This window comes from Oncorhynchus nerka, linkage group LG9b (genome assembly GCF_034236695.1).
Source record: "Oncorhynchus nerka isolate Pitt River linkage group LG9b, Oner_Uvic_2.0, whole genome shotgun sequence".
NCBI lineage: Eukaryota > Metazoa > Chordata > Actinopteri > Salmoniformes > Salmonidae > Oncorhynchus > Oncorhynchus nerka.
The window spans coordinates 45,322,978-45,334,003 of NC_088424.1; the positions used below are offsets into that span (position 1 = coordinate 45,322,978).

Sequence of the window (11,026 nt, forward strand, 5' to 3'; positions counted from 1 at the left end):
AAACCAGCCAACACACTGTAAACCAGCTAACAAACTGTAAACCAGCCAACAAACTGTAAACCAGCCAACAAACTGTAAACCAGCCAAATCAACTCTACACCAGCCAACACACTGTAAACCAGCCAACACACTGTAAACCAGCCAACAAACTGTAAACCAGCCAACAAACTGTAAACCAGCCAACAAACTGTAAACCAGCCAAATCAACTCTGTACCAGCCAACACACTGTAAACCAGTAAATGTGAAAGTGGACTGTTCTAGAATGTGAAAGTAGAGTGGACTGTTCTAGACTGTGAAAGTAGAATGGGCTGTTCTAGAATGTGAAAGTAGAATGGACTGTTCTAGAATGCGAAAGTAGAATGGACTGTTCTAGAATGTCAATGTCAATGGGTTTCATTCCTCACCAAGGCACCCCTGTACCCTAACCGTCCTTATCCCCCTGTGGGGCTGCTGAGGCATGCTGGGATAGGTCAGGGGTTAATCATTGTGTTTACAGGTGTTCCTAGTCACCTGTTCTGTCCTGTTCTGACACCTCAGGGGTTGTTTGGTTAGGAACAAAAGGCTCTCTAGGCTTAAAGCGCCAATCAACAGTTGACACAATAACAAAGACCCCGCCCCTGTTTCCAGTAAACAGCTGAGTGATGGGGCTGTGGAACCACTCTCAAATTCACAGACAACTATGGATGCAAGGACTGACTATCCATGATATCAACAAGATAGTTTTAACCATGTTTTGTGGCTATTGTGTTTGTTTACATTTACTCGCATTTACAAACATTGCATGTGACAAATACAATTTGATTTGATTAGATTTGATTTGAGTCATATAGTCACCGAAAAAGTGATAAACAAATCAAAATATTTTATATGCGAGATTCTTCAAAATATCCACCCTTTGCCTTGATGACAACTTTGCACACTGTTGGCATTATCTCAACCAGCTTCATGAGGTAGTCACCTGGAATGCATTTCATAGTCACCTGAAATGGCTTGTTCAAAGTGAATTTGTGGAATTTCTTTCCTTCTTAATGCGTTTGAGCCAATCAGTTGTGTTGTGACAAGGTAGGGGTGGTATACAGAAGATAGCCCTATTTGGTAAAAGACCAAGTCCATATTATGGCTCAAATAAGCAAAGAGAAACAACAGTCCATCATTACTTTAATTAAGACATGAAGGTCAGTCAATCTGGAAAATGTCAAGCACTTTGAAAGTTCAAGTGCAGTCGCAAAAACCATCAAGCACTATGATGAAACTGGCTCTCATGAGGACCGTCACAGGAAAAGGAAGACCCAGAGTTACCTCTGCTGCAGAGGATAAGTTCATTAGAGTTAATTACACCTGAAATAACACATATGGAATCATGTAGTAACCAAAAAAGTGAAAGCTTTGCACACTCTTGGCATTCTCTCAACCAGCTTCGGACGTTGTCTCGACTTTGTCACCTGGAATGCTTTTCCATCAGTCTTGAAGGAGTTCCCACATATGCTGAGCACTTGTTGGCTGCTTTTACTTTCACTCTGCGGTCCAACTCATCCCAAACCATCTCAATTGGGTTGAGGTCAGATGATTGTGGAGACCAAGTGATCTGATTCAGCACTCCATCACTCTCCTTCTTGATCAAATAGCCCTGACACAGCCTGGAGGAGTGTAAGAGTGTCCTTCAGTATGGTTTCTTTGCCACAAAAAGCAATAATGGCATTATAATGTTTACGTGTTTTAATGTTTACATATTACTCATCTCATATGTATATACTTTTTATCCCCCTCTGACATCGCTCGTCCACATATTTATTTATTCTTTAATTCCGTTCCTCCACTTTAGATCGTGTGTGTTGTTAGATATTACTTGTTAGATACTACTGCTCTGTTGGAGCTAGAAACACAAGCATTTCGTTACACCCGCAATAACATCTACTAAACACGTGTATGTGACAAATAAAATTGGATTTGAATGAATGAATATAAGTGTTGCTATGACAGCAGTAAAAAATTGTACATTATTGTCAGCTTGTGATGTAGTTTTTTTGTTGCTTGAGATGTAGGGCCTGCTCTCTGTGATGTCATTTCCTGCTGAATATCGTCCCGTAGTATTGTCTATCCAGACGGTGCCGTCCCTTCCTCTCTCCCGTCTCACCGTTTCATTTGGTGGTTGGCGCGGGCAACTGCTCAGTCCACACCGTTATGTATTTTTGCTCTCAGGCCTCAGAGGTGAAGGTTCAGGATGAGGCTCAGAATCATCAGAGATGTCATGATTCATTTCTTCCATCTGAGTGGTTTTCCTTCATATCGTGTAGCAGCGCCAACACAGCGTGTGCATCCATTCGTCTTGGTCCTCTTGTCATTGTAAATTACACTGTGTTCTCTCAAGTAGGTCAGAGTAGACTGATAAGACTGCTTGGATTTGGTGGTCTGATAGAGAGTACATACCATGTAGAGATTATAATTAGAATATACGAATACAAAAGAATGTGCATCTCTGTTCTTCATTCACAAATCAAATAAAATGTATATTAGTCACATACACATATTTAGCAGATGTTATTGCGGGTGTAGCGAAATGCTTGTAATTGTTGATTACGTAATGAAGTATAATTTGCATAAAAGGACGGGGGCGTGACTTTAAAATGGCAGAGTAGTAAAACAAACTAAATCATGTGCTTTAGCGTTTTTAATGTGGGTTTTTATAAAGACATGTCATTTCACTGTAAAAATGTATTCAAATTTTAATGTGTCATGAACACAACTAGTCATGATTTTTTCATTGGATTGTTGAACAAATCACTTGTTTTTTTTAGTGTTTAAAAAACTTGGCACGTTTGTCCCAATATGTCCTGTTTGCACCCACCTTTCCTTCAATTCACCAGAGAAAGCATCCGAGCGAAAGAAAACAGCGCCCCCTCTGTCTTACTATATGTAGCCCATGTATCTGATGCTGTGTGGCCAAAAAAGAGTATGACATGCCATACTATTTATGGCCACACAGCATCAGATACATGGGCTATCCATACTGAGACAGAGGGGGCGCTGTTTTGTTTGCTCAGATGCTTTATTGCTTTATTTGAGATTGCCGTGTCTTTCTGTCGGCTTGCGTCTCGGTCAAATAAATTATCATAATTTACATATTTTATTTGGACATGCAAGGAGGTACGGTAGCGCAGGCCAGGCCGCCCCTAAGCGCCCCTAAGCGCCCCTAAGCCCACCCAAAGAACTGGCCCTGGCTAGCTAGCTGTAAAATAACATACACAAACTGAATATATTGTGTCTGTGTGGTTGTATCTTACTTCTATTGTTTTTCGTGTGATCATGGTGGCATGTCGTCTGACAGACAGGAAATGGGACAAGAATGTCTGGATTTCCTTCTCATATAAAATGTCTGACAAAGACACCAACTGGGTATCATCCACTGTCTGCCTGTATAACACATACTGTCTGCCTGAATAACACATACTGTCTGCCTGTATAACACATACTGTCTGCCTGAATAACACATACTGTCTGCCTGAATAACACATACCGTCTGCCTGAATAACACATACCGTCTGCCTGAATAACACATACTGTCTGCCTGAATAACACATACTGTCTGCCTGAATAACACATACTGTCTGCCTGAATAACACATACTGTCTGCCTGAATAACACATACTGTCTGCCTGTATAACACATACTGTCTGCCTGTATAACACATACTGTCTGCCTGAATAACACATACTGTCTGCCTGTATAACACATACTGTCTGCCTGTATAACACATACTGTCTGCCTGTATGTCTGCCTGAATAACACATACTGTCTGCCTGTATGCTGGGGAAAACTTGACTTAATATATTTCATATATTTAAAGAAATACACAACCAACAAAGGTCATGGTGGATGTTTTGTGTGTGTGTGTGTGTGTGTGTGTGTGTGTGTGAGATCTAACAAGTACCGGCGTGAATCAAGGACGGACCGGACGTTGTCGAAGGCAGTGTCTCATAGCTGAAGGTCAGAGGTCAAAGAGGCAGTGTCTCATAGCTGAAGGTCAGAGGTCAAAGAGGCAGTGTCTCATAGCTGAAGGTCAGAGGTCAAAGAGGCAGTGTCCCATAGCTGAAGGTCAGAGGTCAAAGAGGCAGTCTCATCTCTGAATGGTCAGAGGTCAAAGAGGCAGTCTCATCTCTGAATGGTCAGACACTCTCTCTCTGTGTGTGTGTGTGTGTGGTGTGGTGTGGTGTGTGTGTGTGTGTGTGTGTGTGTGTGTGTGTGTGTGTGTGTGTGGTGGTGTGTGGTGTGTGTGTGGTGTGGTGTGTGTGTGTGTGTGGTGTGGTGTGTGTGTGTGTGTGTGTGTGGTGTGTGTGTGGTGTGTGTGTGTGTGTGTGTGTGTGTGTGGTGTGTGTGGTGTGTGTGTGTGTGTGTGTGTGTGTGTGTGGTGTGTGTGTGTGTGTGTGTGTGGTGTGTGTGTGTGTGGTGTGGTGTGGTGTGTGTGTGGTGTGGTGTGGTGTGTGTGGTGTGGTGTGTGTGTGTGTGTGTGGTGTGTGTGTGTGTGGTTCCTCTTCTTCCCCTGTGCTTCCCCGAGTCTCTTATTACTATGTGTTTAATTGTTCCTGGTTCCTAAGAGCAGTCAGCAGCTCCCAGCTTCTACATGAAAACCCTTTAATAGGGATGTTGTGGACAGACACATGTTTCCAGACAGCGATTCTCTTGGAAGTCAGAATGATGCTAATCAGGTCTGGAAGGCTTTGAACTCTCGTGTACACACACACACACACACACACACACACACACACACCACACACACACACACACACACCACACCACACCACACCACCACACACACACACACACACACACACACACTCAGACACACACACACACACACACAACACACACACACACCACACACACACACACACACACACACACACACACACCACACACACACACCACACACACACACACAAGGTGGGGAACATCCACAGGGCATTAGTCGTGTTTCTTCTTCATCCAATCTTTCTGCTGCTGTCATCCCGTAGAGGAACCTGTGAGGGAACAGACAGGAAGGGCCAATGAAAAGCTGTTCTATTCTGTCTGTGGGGAGAGTCAGGAAGTAAATGTCCTGTAATTGTAAGCTGGGATTGGCTGGTGGATGTGGTAGTGTGAAGGGTCAGAGTTTGGCCGTGTGGGTGTGTTGGACTAGATAAACACAGAGAAAGGGAAGCTACACCTTCCAACCACCTGTGTTTCTTTCATATATTTTCCTCCTATACACACTGGTCTTCATATCTACACATCTCTAATTGTTTCTCTCTCCCTCTGGCTCTCTTTCTCACTCTCCCCATTTGTCTTTCTCTACACCTCCATCTCTCTCTTTATATTTCTCTCTCACTCTCTCCCCCCTCTCCCTTTATCACTCTCTCTCTCTCTCCCCCTCTCTTTCTCTCTCTCTCCCCCTCTCTCTCTCTCTCCCGCCATCTCTCTCAATATCTCTCCCTCTCCCCTCCCGCCTTCTCTCCCTCCCGCCATCTCTCTCTCTCTCTCCCTCCCACCATTTCTCTTTCTCTCTCTCTCTCCCTCCCACCATTTCTCTTTCTCTCTCTCCCTCCCTCCCGCCACCTCCCCTCCCCTACACTGTATTGTAGAAGTAATACGATATGTCCATCTCCCCTCCCCTCCCCTCCCCTACACTGTACTGTAGAAGTGATACGATATGTCCATCTCTCCCTCAGGCTTACCAAGTTTCGTCAAGTCTCCCGAGGACCAGACGGGTATATCGGGTGGTGTAGCATCCTTCGTGTGCCAGGCCACAGGAGACCCCAAACCCAGGATCACTTGGATGAAGAAGGGCAAGAAAGTCAGTTCCCAGCGCTTTGAGGTACGCATGGAGAATCACACTTAGTACAGGGAGACAGACATGGAGACAGGCAGGGACACAGACAAGGAGACAGACAAGGAGACAGGCAGGGACACAGACAAGGAGACAGGCAGGGACACAGACAAGGAGACAGGCAGGGACACAGACAAGGAGACAGAGAAGGAGACAGGCAGGGACACAGACAGGGAGACAGACATGGAGACAGGCAGGGAGACAGACATGGAGACAGACATGGAGACAGGCAGGGAGACAGACATGGAGACAGACATGGAGACAGGCAGGGACACAGACAAGGAGGTACGCATGGAGAATCACACATAGTACAGGGAGACAGACACGGAGACAGGCAGGGAGACAGACATGGAGACAGGCAGGGAGACAGACATGGAGACAGACAAGGAGACAGGCAGGGACACAGACAAGGAGGTACGCATGGAGAATCACACATAGTACAGGGAGACAGACACGGAGACAGGCAGGGAGACAGACATGGAGACAGACATGGAGACAGGCAGGGAGACAGACATGGAGACAGACAAGGAGACAGGCAGGGACACAGACAAGGAGACAGGCAGGGAGACAGGCAGGGAGACAGACAGGGAGACAGGCAGGGAGACAGACAGGGAGACAGGGATGGATATAGGGAGACACACATGCACACACACAGCATGAAAGTACACACACACACACACACACACACACACACACACACACACACACACACTCTCTCACCAGACACACATACTCTCTCACCAGACACACACACACACACACACACACACACACACACACACACACACACACACACACACACACACACACACACTCACCAGACACACACATACACACACACACTCACTAAACAGACACACACACACACACACACTCTCTCACCAGACACACACACACACACACACTCTCTCACCAGACACACACAGACACACACACACACTCACCAGACACACACACACACACTCTCTCACCAGACACACACACACTCACCAGACACACACACACACACTCTCTCACCAGACACACACACACACACTCTCACCAGACACACACAGACACACACACACACTCACCAGACACACACACTCTCTCTCCAGACACACACACACACTCTCTCACCATCCACCATCTCCACCGTCTCCACCATCCACCGTCTCCACCATCCACCGTCTCCACTATCCACCATCTCTACCATCCACCATCTCCACCATCTCAACCATCCACCATCTCTACCATCCACCATCTCCACCGTCTCCACCATCCACCGTCTCCACCATCCACCGTTTCCACCATCTCCACCATCTCTACCATCCACCATCTCCACCACCATCTACACCATCTCTAACATCCACCGTCTCTACCATCCACCATCTCTACCATCCACCATATCCACCATCCACCATATCCACCATCCACCATCTCTAACATCCACCATCTCCACAGTCTCCACCACCATCCACCATCTCTAACATCCACCATCCACCATCTCTACCATCCACCATATCCACCATCCACCATATCCACCATCCATCACCATCCACCATCTCTAACATCCACCATCTCCACCGTCTCACCACCATCCACCATCTCTACCATCCACCATCCACCATCTCTAACATCCACCATCTCCACCGTCTCCACCACCATCCACCATCTCCACCATCTCCACCAACCATCTCCACCATCCTCCATCATCCACCATCTCAACCATCCACCATCTCAACCACCTCCACCATCTCCACCACAATCCACCATCCACCATCTCTAACATCCACCATCTCCACCTCACCACATCCACCATCCACCATCAACCACCTCCACCATCTCCACCATCCACCACCATCCACCATCCACCATCTCAACCACTTCCACCACTATCTCCACCATCCACCATCTCTACCATCCACCATCTCCACCATCCACCATCTCTACCATCCACAATCATTTACCATCTCCACCGTCTCCACCATCTCCACCATCCACCATCTCCACCGTCTCCACCATCCACCGTCTCCACCATCCACCGTCTCTACCATCCACAATCATTTACCATCTCCACCATCTCTACCGTCTCCACCATCCACCATCTCCACCAACCACCATCTCCACCATCAACCATCTCCACCATCCTCCATCATCCACCATCTCAACCATCCACCATCTCAACCACTATCCACCATCTCTACCATCCACCGTCTCCACCATCTCAACCATCCACCATCTCTCCATCCACCATCTCAACCATCCACCATCTCCACCATCCTCCATCATCCACCATCTCAACCATCTCTACCATCCACCAACCACCACTATCCACCATCTCCACCATCCACCGTCTCCACCATCTCAACCAACCACCACTCTCCACCATCTCCACCATCCACCATCTCCACCACCATCCACCGTCTCCACCATCAACCACCTCCACATTCTCCACCATACACCACCATCCACCATCCACCATCTCAACCACTTCCACCACTATCTCCACCATCCACCATCTCTACCATCCACCATCTCCACCATCCACCATCTCTACCATCCACAATCATTTACCATCTCCACCGTCTCCACTATCTCCACCATCCACCATCTCTACCATCCACCATCTCCACCATCCACCATCTCTACCATCCACAATCATTTACCATCTCCACCGTCTCCACTATCTCAACCATCCACCATCTCTACCATCCACCATCTCCACCATCCACCATCTCAACCATCCACAATCTTTACCATCTCCACTCCATCATCCACCATCTCCACCATCTCCACCATCCACCATCTCCACTATCCACCATCTCTACCATCCACAATCATCTCTCCACCATCTCCACCATCCACCATCTCCACCATCTCCACCATCCACCATCTCTACCGTCTCCACCATCCACCATCTCCACCACTATCCACCATCTCCACCACCCCCCACAATCTACACAATCTCTAACATCCACCACCTCCACCATCCACCGTTTCCACCATCTCCACCATCTCTACCATCCACCGTCTCCACCATCCACCATCTCCACCACCATCTACACCATCTCTAACATCCACCGTCTCTACCATCCACCATCTCCACCATCTCTACCATCCACCATCTCTACCATCCACCATCCACCATCTCTAACATCCACCATCCACCATCTCCACAGTCTCCACCACCATCCACCATCTCTAACATCCACCATCCACCATCTCTCCATCTCTACCATCCACCATCTCCACCATCCACACCATCCACCATATCCACCATCCACCATATCCACCATCCATCACCATCCACCATCTCTAACATCCACCATCTCCACCGTCTCCACCACCATCCACCATCTCCACCGTCTCCACCACCATCCACCATCACCACCATCTCCACCAACCACCATCTCCACCATCAACCATCTCCACCATCCTCCATCATCCACCATCTCAACCATCCACCATCTCAACCACCTCCACCATCTCCACCACTATCCACCATCTCTACCATCCACCGTCTCCACCATCTCAACCATCCACCATCTCTACCATCCACCATCTCCACCGTCTCCACCACCATCTCCACCATCCTCCATCATCCACCATCTCAACCATCTCTACCATCCACCAACCACCACTATCCACCATCTCCACCATCCACCATCTCCACCATCCACCGTCTCCACCATCTCAACCACCATCCACCGTCTCCACCATCTCAACCACTTCCACCACTATCTCTACCATCCACCATCTCTACCACTTCCACCACTATCTCTACCATCCACAATCATTTACCGTCTCCACCATCTCCACCATCCACCATCTCTACATTCCACCATCTCTACCGTCTCCACCATCTCTACCATACACCATCTACACCATCTCCACCACCATCCACCATCTCCACCACCATCCTCCATCTCCCCCAACCACCATCTCCACCATCAACCATCTCTACCAACCACCATCTCCACCACCATCCACCATCTCCACCACCATCCTCCATCTCCCCAACCACCATCTCCACCATCAACCATCTCTACCAACTCACCATCTCCACCACTATCCACCACTATCCAACATCTCTACCAACCACCATCTCCACCACTATCCACCATCTCTACCAACCACCATCTCCACCACTATCCACCATCTCTACCACCATCTCCACCACTATCCACCATCTCTACCAACCACCATCTCCACCACTATCCACCATCTCCACCATCTCTACCAACCACCATCTCTACCAACCACCATCTCCACCACTATCCACCATCTCTACCAACCACCATCTCCACCACTATCCACCATCTCTACCAACCACCATCTCCACCACTATCCACCATCTCTACCAACCACCATCTCCACCACTATCCACCACCATCTCTACCCCACCATCTCCACCACTATCCACCATCTCTACCAACCACCATCTCCACCACTATCACCACTATCCACCATCTCTACCAACCACCATCTCCACTATTCATCAACCATCTCTACCACCACCATCTCCACCACTATTCACCATCTCCACCATCTCTACCAACCACCATCTCCACCACTATCCACCATCTCTACCAACCACCATCTCCACCACTATCCACCATCTCCACCATCTCTACCAACCACCATCTCCACCACCATCAACAATCTCTACCAACCATCATCTCCACCACTATCCACCATCTCCACCACTATCCACCATCTCCACCATCTCTACCAACCACCATCTCCACCACTATCCACCACTATCCACCATCTCTACCAACCACCATCTCCACCACTATCAACCATCTCTACCAACCACCATCTCCACCACTATCCACCATCTCCACCATCTCTACCAACCACCATCTCCACCACCATCAACCATCTCTACCAACCACCATCTCCACCACTATCCACCACTATCCACCATCTCCACCACTATCCACCATCTCCACCATCTCTACCAACCACCATCTCCACCACTATCCACCATCTCCACCATCTCTACCAACCACCATCTCCACCACTATCCACCATCTCCACCATCTCTACCAACCACCATCTCCACCACTATCCACCATCTCTCTCCACCACTATCCACCATCTCCACCATCTCTACCAACCACCATCTCCACCACTATCCACCATCTCCACCACTATCCACCACTATCCACCATCTTCAC

General features: G+C 48.1%; 1 protein-coding gene across 5 annotated transcripts in view; it reads left to right on the top strand.

Annotated features, from left to right (window-relative positions):
• LOC115124740 (receptor-type tyrosine-protein phosphatase F) overlaps positions 1-11,026 on the top strand; it is a 460,456-nt gene that overhangs the window by 218,318 nt on the left and 231,112 nt on the right. For all 5 annotated transcript variants that reach the window (XM_065013771.1, XM_065013769.1, XM_065013773.1 and 2 more), the window contains one exon: positions 5,704-5,849. In XM_065013771.1, the coding sequence (XP_064869843.1) occupies positions 5,704-5,849 (146 nt within the window). The remainder of the gene's footprint in view (positions 1-5,703; positions 5,850-11,026) is intronic.